The 17,334-nt window shown below is 28.1% G+C and overlaps 1 protein-coding gene across 1 annotated transcript; it reads right to left on the reverse strand.

Annotated features, from left to right (window-relative positions):
* Positions 1 to 539: 539 nt before the first annotated feature.
* LOC119689171 (beta-galactosidase) lies at positions 540 to 12,446 on the reverse strand. The gene is made up of 7 exons (XM_038103936.1): positions 12,342 to 12,446; positions 12,095 to 12,285; positions 3,520 to 3,677; positions 2,821 to 2,971; positions 2,405 to 2,747; positions 2,186 to 2,333; positions 540 to 1,734 (listed from the first exon to the last, which is right to left on the reverse strand). The coding sequence occupies exons 2-7, from the start codon at positions 12,200 to 12,202 to the stop codon at positions 675 to 677; spliced, it is 1,968 nt and encodes a 655-aa protein (XP_037959864.1). The 5' UTR covers positions 12,203 to 12,285; positions 12,342 to 12,446; the 3' UTR covers positions 540 to 674.
* Between the last annotated feature and the right edge of the window lie 4,888 nt (positions 12,447 to 17,334).

Raw genomic sequence — 17,334 nt, forward strand, 5'->3', positions numbered from 1 at the left:
AACAATTTTTAATTTATATCCTATCATTTTATTTAAATTTTTTTTATATTTTTGTTTAATTTTAAGAAGCATATTGTAGGACTGTTGGATCTGGAGATAACGCACAATGATAGCTATTTTAAAATCAAAGAAAAACACAAGAAGACATTTTTTTTCTTCTCTTGCATATTTTATATTGCTTTATGTATGTACAGACCACACAGTTTTTCTAACAGATTTTATAAATTTCACTTACTCTTCATTAAATGTTGAAAGGTTGTTTTTCGATTTTGTATACCTACCATCACTTTAACAGTCCTAGGACATCCAGCTTAAACTCGCTATTAATTTTATTGATTTAATTTCTATACATACTTTTAGTACTGCCGTGCTCAGCATTTTTATAATTACATCTTTTAAAACTAGAACTACTTCCAGATATTTAACTTTTTGACCATTTTCAAAAACTATATACACTATATATTTTGAACTGGCTGTTCTACTATTAAGACTGCTATTGGTATTTTTATAGTAAGGAACTCCAATTAGGGAAAACTTTATACAGTTATAATTAATTTTATTTGCCAGATACATATAAAAGTACATTTACTTTGTGCCCGAATTAGTCTCGTTTCATTAAATATATGAAAATTTTATTATTTATTCCATTTTCATAGTAAATTATGCGTTTGTATTTAACCGTCCAATTGTGCTTTACTCATTAACTCCACTGATGCAATATTGGGTATTTTTTGATTTGCGAGTTGGTATTCTAACATAACTACACTATTAAGACCTAAGGTTAAAAGCTCCTTTGGCACGTACATAGTGATTTGTGGACCAGCTTGCGGCCAGTAGCGTCCCAAATTAAATCCATTAACATAAAGAACGCCTTTACCCCAACCTGTTGTATTTAGATACGTATCACCTAGTTTACCCACCAAGAATTCTCCATAATAAACAACAGGTCCATTTGACATCACATGGGATTTGATATTTAAAACATCATCAGTCATGTCTATGCTCTTGTGCTTATTTATTATATCAAGAATTTGATCACCATCTAAAGGCATTGCTGTTGAGACCCAATTAACAAGTTTTTGTTTCTCGCCACTTAAACGTTGTACGGTTATATCACCCATTATGCCTTTAGTATCGTTGGCAACATTAAAATTAATGCGACCTTGATTTTCCACTAAGAGCTGTAATTTATTACCCCAACCTTTGCTCAATGGTAATGAAAATATTTGATTTTCTCTAGATAAAGTGCCTACAAATTGTTCGTCGACATAAACGAATGCTCGATCACGTAAATCATTAACCGTCAGTAAAGTGGGATCAATTTCCAACCTTGGTAGTTCAGTTTCATATAGAACAAGACCTGAATACAGATCAAGTTCCTCAAATGTTTGAGGTTTTTCAGCAGTTATTGCTTTACCTCTAGTTAGAGTTGAACGTCCCATGCCAGATAGCACTGTTGCTATCGGCTTCAATATAACAGAGCCATAAGCAATGCGTGAAGCCATTGTTACATTAATATCAGGTACTTCCATATATTCTTTTATGACATTACGTACTAATTCATATTTCTCTGTGATACCACCAGCTTCATCCATAACGGCATCATAATCATATGAAGTTATGTCAGGTGTATACTTTCCATAGCCCCAATCATTTGCACCAGCTGTAAAACCAAAATTTGTACCACCAAAGAACATATAGAAATTGACACTTGCATTGTACGAAAGAATTTTGCTAAAAACAAATAAAAAATTGGTTTTAAATATTTATACAAATGAGTGTTCACAGTCTAATATTAATAATAATATATTCAAATTTGTTATATATATAAAAAAAGTGAAAGCAAATGAGGATCATCTATCATGACAAGCTACTTATTGGTTATGAGGTAAACATATTTTGAATTTCCTTCTCAGTAGTAAAGTTTCACACAATATGCGGACCAACTTGAAAATAAATCTATATATTCATAGTCAGGCAATTATAAGGCGTAATAATGATTCACACCACCTCTGCCAGAAACGTAGTAAATTATAAGCCAACCGAAATAAAGTTCTATATGCATTATAGACTACAACTATAGACTACAACCACGTTGCTTATTGAAATGGCTAAGGACTTGAGGAGTTTAGCTCACTTTAATAAAACCAAATTTAGCATGAATTATTTGTATATTTCAACTTACTCTAATGCCTCTGCAACTAATTTACCATCACGTCTTTGATTTTCCTCTTGCCAATGTGTCAACCAACCAGGATAAAATTCAGAATTGACAAGCGGTCCAGTAGGTTGTATGGCACGCAACATTTTCCATATATCATCAATTTCATGAACTGTTGTAAAATTAACAAAAATTTTATTTTAGATTTATTTTAGATAAATGTTCCTTATACCGGTTACTCACTTCTGTCAATGCCAAAATCTGTGGTAGCAAAAACACCTTCAATTTTACCGCAAGCAATACGTTCGTTAGGAATATCAGTCGTAAAAAGTAATGCATTGTCTTCTACATATTTCTGGGTTTCATCACGCAACCAATTCAAATAATCACGATCGCATGCATGAAAGACCCCATATTCATTCTCCACCTGAACCATTATTATGGGCCCACCGTTACCATATAAAAAGCGCTGCATACGCGGCATTAATTGCTTATACCATATCTCCACTTCCTTCAAGTAATTTGGATCGCTTGTGCGTGGTTGCATATTGCTATACTTTGTAAATAACCAATGTGGAAGACCACCCTATATAAATTTAGAATAAAAAAAAAATAAATTCACTTAATTTATAAAAACAAAAATGAAAATGTTTACATACATTGTCACGTTCAGCACAGATATACGGACCTGGACGTAGTATAACATAAAGATCTTCTTGTTGTGCTAATTTAATAAAATCCTCCAAGTCAGCTATGCCTTTCCAATCATAAATACCATCGTGTGGATTGTGTAGAGACCATTCTACATAGCTACAAGCAGTATATGATCATTAGTTTACAATAATTAGTAGTAATAATGGTAGTAGTAGTAAGAATAGTAGCAATTGTATTCATTTCATATAATACAAGATGATGTTTTTTTTTATAAAAAAATTATGAGATGATAATGATAGACTTTATAATCAAGATTCTATATAGCATTATTGTTCTAAGAAGGGAGCCCCTACGTCGTAGGAAATCAGAAACACCTCACCGGTGACATTATTCATATGGACGACTGAATGCCTCGTGCTTGGTTGTCACTTTTTCGTGATCTATATTGCATTATTGTTTAATTTTTATACTCACATTATTTTTGTTTTATAATTTAAATTTTTTATCTCAACTGATCATTTGTATTGAAAAACTAGTGTAATATGTACAGAAAATATTTGTTAAACCTATAAGAAAAAATGTAGGTAGTGGTATATAATTTCGGCAAGAAAATGCAAAGGAAATGCGGTGAACTTTAAATTTCTAAATTAAAGAATTATATTCTAAAGACATTTTACTAATTTAAATATTTATTTACTACTTACGTGTCTACCACATTAAGTCCTGCAGCTCTCATAGTTCTCAAGCGATTTTGCCATGATTTTGGAAGTGCGCGAAAATAATGAAATGATCCTGCTACGTATCGAAAAGGTTTTCCATCAAGTACAAATGTGTCATTATCATGGTCGACATCAAAGGAACGCTTAAAGATAGTACATAATATATAATCGTAATATATTATCAGAATACATTAACTTATATAAATATATAAATATAATATAAATATAATATATATAATTAATATATATATATATAAATGACATCAGCCTAGAGATCCAACGAAAAATCACTTTTGCCAACAAATGTTACTTCGGGCTAAGTAAGCAATTGAGAAATAAAGCCCTTTCTCGACAAACAAAAATCACGCTCTACAAATCTCTTATCATACCTGTCCTGCTGTATGGTGCAGAAGCTTGGACAATTACCAACAGTGATGAGAAGGTGTTAGGAGCATTCAACAAAAAAAAATATTCTTTGGAAGATTTGTGGTCCCTTACGCGTTGGCGACGAGTGTCGAATTAAATGCAACGATGAGCTGTATGAGCTATACCGCGACATTGACATAGTAAAGCGCATAAAAATTCAGCGGCTACGCTGGCTTGGTCACGTTGTGCGAATGGAAGAAAGTGCTTCGGCTAGAAAGGTATTTGATTCGGTACCCGCAGGTGGAAAACGCGGTATAGAAAGTCCGCATCTTCGGTGGAAGGACCAGGTGATCAACGATTTGGGGGCGCTCGGTACTACCAACTGGCGTCAAAAAGCAGCTAATCGGGCTGACTGGCGGAGGTTACTCGACGCGGTCAACGACGACCCACGTCTGTAATGGCCAAATAAGTATTATATATTGCATATATCAAATTATCTTATATGTGTATAACATTTTGTTGATTTTAACTGTTTTATTCCAGTGAGATGAGATGAATGGTTTCAATACGGGTCAATCTTCGTCCGCAGTTCACTCGTGTTGATCAATCAAAATCATTTTTAAATGCTTAAATGAAGTATTAACATTAACATTAAGCAGAATTAGCATTAATTCTAATTAGAATTTAGAAATAAGGAATTTATCGTAACACCAACCAACTGGATGGACAGACAGATAAAGAAATCATGTTTAAGAAAAAGTAATATTGTCTACATATATGTACCTACATATATGAATAGAAACATTGATAATAAATTTTTATGTTTAGAGCTGTCATAATTTGGAATTAATTAATATAAAAGTTACTTCGTAAAATGTTGGTTGCAACAAACCGATCGATCATTGTGACTCTATAAGAAAGTATTAAAAAATCATCATGGACCCTAAGATATATGCAATATGCAAAGTTATATTATTAAGGAACACATATTAACATAAATATATTCCGAAACTAATAAATTAATACGTATTCACTGTTTAATGGATCAGGTAATAGTTATCCAGTATAAAGATTAGGAGTAGAAATTCAATATCTACAATACGAAGATGTTAAAATACGGATGTGGTAAACTATATATATAACCGACTAAATGTTCAATAAACTATTAGACAACCAAAAACTACTAATAGTAAAATGGCTTATATATTTAAAAAATATTCAAAACAATATCTGACAATAATAAAGAAATCACTTTTGTAAGTATTAGTCAAGACCATCGTAGTAACTAAAAAGTATTTCAAAATAATCAAGCGGAGGATCTAACGATCAGATTTTAGTCAAAATATATCAACAATTAATGTTAAATTTATTCTGTTTCAAACTTATCAAAAATTTAATGAATCAGGGTTGTGAAAGAGACTATATTTCCTTGAAAACTGTTCAATCGATTTTAGGTTCTAGCAAATTTGTATTGTGCTCTGAGTTAAAGTCCAAACGTTAGATATAAGACACATTATTTTTTAAACATATATATATGTATAATGATCTGTATTTTTATTTTCAAAGATCTGCGACAGCTGACTGTATTTGGTGCTACCTAGAAGATGTTGCTGACCGTACTTGGCATAAGGTGTAAAAAGAGACAGTTGACCATGCTATGCTTGGTATAAGCTGGTATTATTTATTATGTCACTATTATTAAGGTATCAAAATAATACAATTATAACACTGAAGATATAAGTGATCATACTTAAAACAAGGTGGAAAGCAAAGCACAGATATCGATTTGGGCATAAGTGCAGTACAGGAAATATAGTTGACCATACTCGTTGCAAAGCTAAAAGGTGTCCTCAGCGCAGTTACTAGAAAGAAACTAAAAGTTTAGGGGACTAAATATGATTGACTGCTCCAATTTCTACTCAAATAATCTATGGTGCAAATGTACGAAAAGAGTATAGAACAGGTTAAAAAACACAAATATCTTTTAGTGAAAATCGAATTTTTTAAAATATGAAGAATGAAAGACCATCGATTACGTGATAAATATTATTAGGTGCAAGACCACTAAGATGATCTGTAGACAGATATAGTAAAAAAAAACTGGAAATAAAATAGATCAGAAATGTTAATATAGAATTAATATTTTTATGTAATGTTTGTGTTAATTTAATTGTACTGCCATTGTCATAATAAATGAATGTAAATCCTAAATTGAGAAGAAATAAGTTAAGTATTAATCCTAGTAAAATTAGATATCATTTATTGATATGCTGAAGTGAAAAGCGATCCTATAAATACCAAAAGTGTTAAATACTTTGATCGTTGAAATGATAATACTACTGAGTAAAGGATTAAACAATTATTTTAAGTGCTCTAAATGTTCGTAAATTGAAATTACAGAAAACAATTATAGAACATTTTGCCTTGAGGAAGTTATTAATAAAATGCTTGCCGTATGTACCTTTGAATGTTTCTTGTTCCAATTTAAGCGTAGTAAAAATCATTTCTTTATACGATAGGTGAATATAGGCAGAAAATGGCTCTTCTATTATACCTTGAAGACCTAATATGGAGAGTAATCTGCGATAGTCAACTAAGATCTTAAAAATTGGTCTTGGTTTATGGTATCTATATTTTGGGGCTGCCTGCATTATGATATTCAGCAATAACATTGAAGAGCGAAAAATTATATTATACCTATTATACCTATACCTATTATATATAAACTGTAGTTAAAAGAGGAAGAGCTTTTTTAATAAAATGCAGCTGATCTCAAGTCAATGAGATCCTTCCGCAAATTTTAAAGGGATGATCTGAAGGAAGAGTTTAAATTTAAATAAAGAAGACGTTGCCAAAACAGAGGATTGTTTTGAAAGTCTCAAAAAATAATTATATATAATAAAAGACAGGTGTACAAATAATATTATAATAACAATCGGAGTTGAAAATGTTTTAATGAATAAAACTGAATCTTATCAAAGTAATGTCTTTTTATGTCACACTAATAACTTTACAGTCCACCTGTTAGTAAATTGTTTTTTAAATTTTATTTTTATAAATGTGTGTATAATTAATATTAAATTTATGATTAAAAGTAACAAATAGGGCATTGTTTATGATTAATAATTCAAAATTACTTATCAACTTCAGTTTTGGTTTTATCTCAAACCTGTATATATATTTTTACTATCTTATTTAGTTTCTAATCGAAATATTTTACTAAAAATATTTTAACATCTTGATTAATATTACCTTAATTTCATTATTAGTAGAACTTAAAATTATTATCAACTCTTACATTCTTTATGGGCGATTACAAGTAATTATAATTAAGAAGTTCATTATTTAATAATTAAATTTAGGTATATATTAAATTTGATTGTAATGTCAATATGACAGTAGTGACTATTTTCACTTTCATAGAGACTATGGTATATATTAAAGAGGTTTTAAATTAAGTTCACTACTTTTCGAAACCACTCTATATATAAATTTATTTCTTCATAAATTAATAAAAAATTAATGTAAATAGTTAAGTAATTCCATATATACATATAAATTTTAAATGTTATTAGAGGAACAGATTTGAATAAGTCTACTATTATATAAATTGTATTGAGAATTAGTAGATGTGTTTTTAGAAGTACCAAGAAACATATTGATTTTCTCACATCTAAAAACGGATTGTTTATATATATATATTATTGTACTTTTGTTATATTTATATATATATATATAATAAATTGCATAATGCAATTATTTTTTAGTGTCCAAGAACAAATCTGTAGAACGAAATCTAAGTCTAAGTAGGGTTGTTAACTCATATAATTTTGAACTTGAACAACTATAAATCTTAGATTTTTTAGATTACTACCGATATATTTTTTTTAGCACAACATATGACTGAATCTTGATTGATACCTCCTTTTGAAACCCTCCTTTTTTATAACTTGCTTCTCGAGACCAATGCGTTATAACGACTATATGGTCTATATAAATACAAACCTGGACTTTATTATTGAAAATACTTTTTATATGAAACAGATCTACTAAATAAGTTCACTTGCTATAGTAATCAATTTCAAAAATTTAATAAATATTAAGACTACTACAGCTACTATATATACCGATAAATCTAATATAAGACATGCTTATAAATAAAGATACCGCAAAAGTTTACTTAATTTTCTTCATAACTGAAATATTTTATTTTTGTTCAAATCATCTTTGGCTAAATACTGCTTAGTTTAAAACAACTGAGGTCCAGATTAAGTATTGGATTCTATATTATCTAAATTAGTTTTACAATAATATTTAAGAGTACAAATACCTGTAAATTCTCAATTAAAAATGTTTAAGTTACTATCATGTAATTCTTTTCAAATTTTAATCGATTGAATTGTATTTTGAGAAATAATCATTCTCTCATAATAATGTCAACCGTGTTCTAATAAGCAATATAATCGTCGAAATTATTACAACCAGAGAGATTATCTACTCAAAAATGTGTAACAAAATAATTTTGTAGATTATCTGAGATAAAAGCATACGAGTACTATTGGTAAAATATATTTGCTATATACGTGGGATGTTGTGTAAGTCAATAATAATTGCATTAAAAACCTCTTCTAAAACTAAACCTCAAAATATTGCGTATGTACCTAAAAATTATTAATAAATGTGACGATTTTTATAAACATGTGGTTTATCTTTTTTAAGTAACTTATTTAAAAGATTTAAAATAGCTCAATATGAAATATTTCTTAAAATATCTATTAGAAAATATCTATTTTTTTGTTACCCAAGGAATAACAATCAAAAATCTGTATTTATCTTTACTGTACTAAAGTGATTAAATTAGTTATTGAAAATGTTTAGAATATTTAAAGATATATTAATCCAAAAGGAAAATGTAGATTTCTTATTCATATACAAAATCAAATCGACATTTTATTCAAACAATATTTAGTTCATAATATAACACATTTCATTAAAGTATCAATAATCAACGAATCTTGTATGCACACACAAACTTCTATAGTACGTAAGCCATCATCGTTGTTGGTGCAAATTTGTGGCTTATTTGTATGTAGGTTTTACATACAATATGCCATTTGGCATATCTGTTAAGTGCAATCTTTTTTAATCAATTGCACTTATTTAACACTTTCTGTAAGACAGATATTCTAAAGAAAATATTGTTGATTCATATAAATGCATATTTACAATATACTTTAAAACATTTATTTATTATGTCACCATTATTAAATTTTTCTAAATGTTTACTTACAAATATTTAAGTACCTAAATGAAACAAATACCTATTAATGTACATAACTAAAGTATCTCAATCGAACATTCAAGATTGTAGAAATTTTATATTGATACTGTAGGACACTCACAATAAGTGTATGGGGACGTATCTAAATTTACTTTCTTAGTTGCAGTTATTATGATGGTAACTTTAAGCAATATATTTAAACATTATATTTTACAGGGGATGTTATAAGAAACAGTACTACATTAAAATAAAGTTTTTTAGCAATTTTCGATTTTGGACTGAAACCATTCAAAAAAACAGAATATATTATAATCTCCATAATATATATCACATATTGTTCCAGTAGTTGATGACATATTACTTGTTCACAATACCAAGTTTTACCATTGAAATTATTTACATAAGGCTTTCTATAGAATTTTATTTATTTTTATTTCGTGTTTTTGATGCTGTTAGCTCACACTTTTTTATTTCATTTTTTTTTCATTTTTATTTTTTTTAGAATTTTTTTTTGATTGATGTTTATGATACTTATGACTTTTATTTAATTAAATTTCAATTTAATTTAAATTAAGCACTAACTGCTTGCGTGAGTGAAGTAAGGGAGTTTAGTATGACTGTCAACTAAATTGTATAGTACAAAAATTTTAATGTGTGACTTAATTACTTTTAAAGATTTTTTTTCTATAAACTAAATTATTAATTATATATCTATGAGTAATACAGATAATGTTTAAACTAAGAAGTTTGGTCGATGAGCCTAAACTTTATTTATAAAATTTGCTCCTGTTGCAACAAAGGTGTAGATTGAATCTTTATCATAATGTTTTTTATTTATTCACAAAATACTAATCTATTATTACTTGTTCTTCTCTAAAATTGTCAATAATTCTAAATATAAGAAGAAAAATATAGAATTGCTATAACAAACGACAGGCATTTCATACAGACGTGATAAAATTAACAAATAATTTTTTTTGGAAAAAAAATAGTATTACATGGAGGTGTGCTTTACAAATTTTAAATACAAACATTTATAGATAGATGTATCTCTGAATATAAAAAACTATACATGATACTTTTAATAAAGGTTTACTGTTGGTCGAATTTTAACAAGAAAATCGATCGAGAGACATTAAACAGACGGATAGTGGGATTGATAGGAAGAAAGAGAGAGAGAGAGAGAATGAGAGAGAATTAGAGAGAGAGAGAATGAGAGAGAGAGAAAAAATGAGAGAGAGAGAATGAGAGAGAGAGAGAATGAGAGAGAGAGAGAGAATGAGAGAGAGAGAGAGAGAGTGAGAGGAAAAAAGAGAATTAGATTCATAAACACGTAGACAAACAAATTATAAACAGGTAGACATACAGAAAGCTGGACAAGCAGATAGGTAGAAACAGTCAAACAGAGAGACAAGTAGGCAGATGAATAAAGACAGACAAACAAATAAACAAATATACAGAAAGTTTACCTTTTAAACTGAGAAAAGGACAGGCAAGCAGACAAACAAACAGACAGACTGACATATAAAATGACCAGACGAGCAAAAGCCGGACCAACATGGAGACGAACAAAAAGACTGATAGATAGATAGAAGATGAGCAGACTGATAAAGATATAGATGAACAAACAGACAAAAAGATAAATAAAACGAACAGATAAGCAAATAGACAAACAGAGAAACCAATAAACAGAGAGACTAATAAATATTGAGACCAATGAACAGAGAGACCAATAAACAGGTAATCAAATTTACATAAAGATACAAAAAAAGACAGAAAAAGATAGTCAAAGAGCAAGAGGCAGTCAAACTGACAGAAAAATATATAGACAGATAAACAGATTGACAAAACAGAAAAATAATAGACAGAAACAGAATAGAAAGAGACAATGAAATAGATATATTGGTAAGTAGACAGATAGACAAGAAGTGATAACAACAAACAGATAAATAGACAGATAGACAAAAAGAAGGACCCATAAACACAAACTCAGATTTGCAGCAATATAGAGAAACAGACAAAAAGAAATAGCCAAATAGACAGATAATTTGGTAAATAGAAAAATAGATGTACAAGCAGACAAATAGACAGACAAAACAAACAGATAAATGAACAGATAGACACACAAACATCGAGACTAATAAACAGATATTCAGATCTCCAGAAAGACAGAAAAACAGACAGATAAATAGATATAAAAGAATACACCTAAAATAAACACTGGATCAAGAAGACAGACAGATAGCTTGATCGACAATTAGACAGGCATTTACTCAAAGAGTTAGAGAAACAGATGGTGACTCGAAAAAAAATAAGCAGACAACTAAACAGATCAATAGACACAAAGTCAAATAGCCAGAATGATGAATAGGCAAGCAGACATACACTCATACAGATTATTTGTTCATATGTCTGTGCGCCCATTGGTCTGGAAGATAGATAAATAGACAAAATACAGACAGCGAAAGAGTAAATGGACATACAGTTACACAGTTAGATGAACTTTAATTTTTCCAGATTTGTCTATCAAAAATATATTATATGTTTAAATATATAGAAAATTGTAATATATTTTTGGTACATAATATATGTTTTATATGTTCACCGACATTTTTTTCAATGCATTAAAAACACTATATCAGACTTAGTGGATACTTCATTCACAATAGTATGGTAAGAGATATAAAAAATATTTGTATGTATTATTTTTAAATATGCATAAGGTAATAACTTAGTTCACTTGCGTGCTTGAATTTACTTATCTTGGTTTTTTTGTGTCAGACATTAAGTCAAAGTAAATTAAAAAAATTATATATGAAATTCACAAATCACCTTCACCCATATTTGTTTCACTTTGGGTTGAAGCCAAAATTGTATTGTTATTCACTAAAAGCCCTACTATATTAAACTTACTTTAGTTGAGTTGCTGCCTTCCATGGCTACGCCAAACGTCAAACCAAGTACTAAAAATAATACAAGCCCGCGTATGGCAGTAGTCCAAACTTGTCCGTGAGACGACATTTTGAGAGAGGCTCAATTGAGACTTGTTGTTGTGCTGTTGTTGAAAGTAAACAAAGTTATTAGAGTGAAGCTCACTCTCAGATCTAAACAATAACAATAAATATCGCAAGCCAAAATCAAAATAGTTTTCTAATATTACTTAAATTGTCGAAGAGTCTAAACCGATTACGAAGCTACTTCACTGTCGTTTGCTATTGTTATGACCGCGTATGCGGTATTTTGAACAATCTGGAGCTCTTTACAATTTTCCACAACAGTCTTAAGTGGCTCTTTATCAGTTATGAAAGACTAATAAATAGATATACTCACATTGAGTGCCAGCGACAACTCTTCAGACAACTTTTATGAGTGACTGAGTCTATAAATAATTGAGCTGAATTTTATCGACATAATGTGTATTTAAGCATTGCATATACCCTACGTTCAGTAACCAAATATACGACTAATAATTGAACATAAAATGCAGTAAGAAACTTTTTGTAAAAAAAATTTGAATTTGTTAAAATATATATAAATAAATACAATATATAACACATAATAAAAATATATAATGTATAATATATAATATATGGCATATATTACATAATATATAATATATAAACAATTTAAATATATATAAATAAATATATAATATATATTGAATGTGTTTTCACAGCTCACAAAGGACTTCATACAATGTAAATAAAAGCCCTGCGAGTTGTAATAATTACCAACAACTAATTTGTTTTATTCAAAGTTATCCATTAATGCCAACCTCCCCGACATCTTCGATTTACACAACATTATTATCAAATAATATGTTAATAATACGTGACTTATTTTTCCTGTAGGTAAAAACCCACCGGGACATAAATCTATTAAAGTTATCTTAAAAGAGATAAAAACAAACAGGACCATTTGACCTGATCATACAAGACTTAATAATGAATCCCATTCTAGAAACCGAAGGTATGAAAGGAAAATAAAGAGATTTGTTATTTGAAAATTATATTTGTCTAAACCAGAATGCTTCTTTTATTAAGTGAAGGAGATTAAAATAAGTAAAAAGGGTTGAGTTAAGCTCATAAGAAAAATATTTGATTTACTCTACGATCAGTGGAGTAGCAGACACATTTTCCATTAGATAAGGAGAGATGTATTTTGAAGAATTGAAATACATAAAGGTTATTATTCGGAAGAGATCTCATGGCACAGCCACTTGGAGGTGGGTAGTAAACAAACGTATGACAGTGAAACAAAGAAAAATTGAATTTAGAAACTAAATTTATCTTAGCCTGAATGTAATGATAATTAGGGAGAAAGATTAATATGAGTGAAAAGGTTTGAGCTAAACTATTAAGCAAAAAATTATATTTTAATATTCCATAGGATCAATGAAAAAGAACACTTAGCTTATATTAGATAAAAGGAGAAGTATTACAAAAACGGAGCTCCGTCAGGAGATGTATGCAAACGGAATCTGTAGTGATTATTACAAAAAAATAATAAATTAAGTAAATGGGTGACATCAAACGATTTTATTTTGGGCTTTTACTGATTACCTCATTAAAACAACATGATTTAGGTTACACTAGTAACTTATGCTATCTGACAGATATTCAACAAAAAAAACTACAGCTTTAATTTCTTAGAAAAAATATCGTTGGTGATAGATTAAAAATTAGGTACATAAAAAACTAAAGATGGTACGCATGGAACCAATAAACACAACGCCGTCATAGTTGAAAAAGATGGATTCTTAAAAACTATCGAAGTTATCGATAAAGTTTCCAATATCCTAACGCGTTTTAGAAAAACACGCGAAGCTATAACAAAGCCAATTACATTTATTTTATCTGGAGTTATGGTAAACATATATAGCATCGGCATGACCAGCCTTCAAGCGTTTTCTCAATCCGTATTAAATTTATGAACTGCGTAAAATAAAGACCACGTACAGAGGACTTGAGAAGTTTGCATGTAAAAATCTACAATCAATTTAAGCTGACTCAGTAGCAGCCACAACCGATCAAACTTTAATTATAATGAATATAAAAAGAGTTTCATTTTCTGCAAGTTGAAAGCTCGCATAACGTTACTCCCACAAACTACTTGAGCTATATTTGATTTACATTCAATTAATAAATTTGTGGTAATAATGATTTTACGCATAAGTTTATAAAACTTCCTGATCCAATGTTTGTATATATCACAACTGTAGGAACAGAATGAAATATTTTATATATTAAACATTATTAAGTAATCTTCAACAATATCTAAATAAACATTTAAGCTTTTATAAGTTTTAACCACATTATTTACTAAATTAGTAAAATGAACAAGCATTTAATTGTACATAGCAGCACTAATTTTTCAATACATATGTTAGTAAGAAAGCAATTAAAAAGCAAATACAAAATACAACATTTTAAATCCAGTAAAAAATTTTCCAATTGCTCTTATATCATTTTGCAAATTAAATATAATCGTTCATTGTTTTGAGTATTAACCCTTTAGTGTCTTTTAGTATATATGGGCATTATGATGTTTTTTTTTTGTTGCAAAAATATAACTCAACTGTGTGATCAGTTCATATGGATGACCCTTTTAAAACTCCAGGTATTACTCATTTTTTGCTGTAGAATAGTCCTTTACCTATATTATCTAATTATGATTAATAAATAATTATATATATTATAATAAATTATAATCATATATTTTTCCGGGTCTAAAAAATGTAAAAAACTTCACAGAACATAATTTAAAAAAAAACTGCTCTAGATAATAGTGTATAATAGATATATGCGAATTTGCGTACGAATTTGATGTATTGGCTCTATGATTGATTTTTACCTGGATGTAATAGAACATATATGCTCTTTAAATAACTTTGTTATGCTCTTTAAATAACATTGACTAATAAAAATTATTGTATAATAAAAAACGTTTATTATGTTTGTTAAATATTTTTTATTTTTATATAAACTTAATTTTTCATATAAATTATTATGTTTTAATTGTAACCTATATATAATATATATTTTGTTTATATTATAGAAATGTTTTTGAATTTTATTTAAAAATGTGTAAAAATTAATTTTATCTGATTTGATTAAAATATTGTCTGAATACGTAATTGTTTATTTATATATATATATATATATTTATATATTTATATTTTAATATATATATATACTTCTCATACAATAAAATGCGTATATTATTAATTTAGCACAAAATACATATTTTTGTTCTTATTATCTAGGTATCAGTAGTTAAGTCAGATACAATTCCGAAGAACTTGAGATAATAAAAGAACTTGAGAGGAAAAATTGTTAGTATGACACATCTAAATTAAAAATATGGTAGTCTTAATAACCTTTATCTTGAAAAAATAATAACCAGAGTTTCGAATCAGAAATTTGAATTAAATTATTTTCTAATAAATATTAAAAAATTATAATTAAATAATTAATATTATTAATTAAATAATCATTATTAATTAATAATTAAAATATTATTATTAGCAAATAGATATAAATTGATTAAATAATAATATATTAATAATAATATTAATAAATAAAATTTTAATTTATTAATAAATTTTTAAAGAAGAGAAATTTTGAGTTAAATTAACAGCAATGAGTAAAAAGTGTTTTATGATATCACAGTAATTACTTGAATTTAATTAATTTAAGTTAAAGGAATAGTACATTTTGCCAAGAGGAAAAGACTAGAAGATGAAAAAAAATAATTCAGAAAAAAGCATAGACCAAAAATTATCAGATTTACTGATAATGATGTTGATTAATAACAAAATTTATATATAGAAAAATTTGAGAACTATCAGACCCTCGTATATATTAATACCATAATATGACATAGCTCAACGATATGTTAATATTATTACCTATCATTTTATTTGAAGAACCTGCATTACGCATATGATAAATATTTATTGAGGCACAGCAGTAGCAATCTACAGCATAACGTAGATAGTCTAAATAAAAATGCCATCAGGGCTAATTTACAGGTTAAGACTGAAAAGATTGTTATTCTGTCTGATGGCTTTATCAGTGCTTTATCAAACTCAACTGTCAAGATATAGAAATTGAAATATGGCTTAACAAAACCTCAATGGTCAAGTTTAGGCAATATCTCAAGAAAATTATGTGGTTTATGAATTAAAATTAAGAACAACTGAGTATGTTAACTTTGGCTTTATAGGTGCAGAGATATACTTTACACAAAAATTTATATGTACATTGAGGTGTCATTTATATTATAATATATATACATATACTATATAGAGTATTTGAGACCCTATGCTCCATTAGAAGAGAAGGACAGCAGTAAGTAGTTAAGTATTATATAATATATATACATATATATATGATAACAAATATACATATATAAATATTAACATATATAAGTATTTATGCATATCTAGAAAATATAGTAGCCTGATTTTCTCAAATCCAACAATTACCTGTATTTAAAATTGAGAAAATTCATATCCAATTACTCAGTTTATATTGCAGCTATAGAATATAGTGGTTTTATTTGAGTTAACCCTACAAACAATTACTCACAAAAACTATATTTGTTAAGTTTTATACGAATAACTCAAAAGCTAATAGTGTACTTTATGGTGAAAGAGAAAGACGGACAGGGCTAAATAAACTCAGTTTGTAAACTTGATCAAGAATATATGTACTATATGAGGTCTACTATGTTTTGTTAAACATTAAAAATATATATAATGTATTTAATATATATATATATATATATATATATATATTTAATATTCCTTTCATACTTTTTTGTGAAAAGAATATAATGAAAAGGAGAGAAATACATTACAACAGGGTACACAGTGATCTGATAACATTGAGTTTAGTCGATTTCTGCCTAATAGTAACCATAGTATATCAGCTTTTGCACAAAATCTCTATGCTTAAGTAATTGCAATGCTGGTAAAAATAGACGTTTTATAATTCCCTATAATAAAAATAAGGAAAGAAGTATCACGTATGATTTTGTTATAAGTTACTCAGAGATCTTAGAACATCGGCTTTCGTAGAGATTAGTTTAATGGTGTCCAATCTTAACTTGATCGGTAAATTGCAAGCTGACAAAGAAAGATAAAAAGT

The sequence above is a fragment of the Teleopsis dalmanni genome, chromosome X, assembly GCF_002237135.1.
Source record: "Teleopsis dalmanni isolate 2A chromosome X, ASM223713v2, whole genome shotgun sequence".
In the NCBI taxonomy this organism is placed as follows: domain Eukaryota; kingdom Metazoa; phylum Arthropoda; class Insecta; order Diptera; family Diopsidae; genus Teleopsis; species Teleopsis dalmanni.

What these genes read in the sequence shown, in the direction of transcription:
- LOC119689171 (XM_038103936.1), bottom strand. Translation starts at nt 12,202, where the DNA reads ATGTCGTCTCACGGACAAGTTTGGACTACTGCCATACGCGGGCTTGTA. An exon ending in GGACTTAATGTGGTAGACAC is followed by an intron (nt 2,972 to 3,519) that starts GTAAGTAGTAAA and finishes TACTGCTTGTAG; the next exon opens with CTATGTAGAATGGTCTCTAC. An exon ending in TCTGTGCTGAACGTGACAAT is followed by an intron (nt 2,748 to 2,820) that starts GTATGTAAACAT and finishes AAATTTATATAG; the next exon opens with GGTGGTCTTCCACATTGGTT.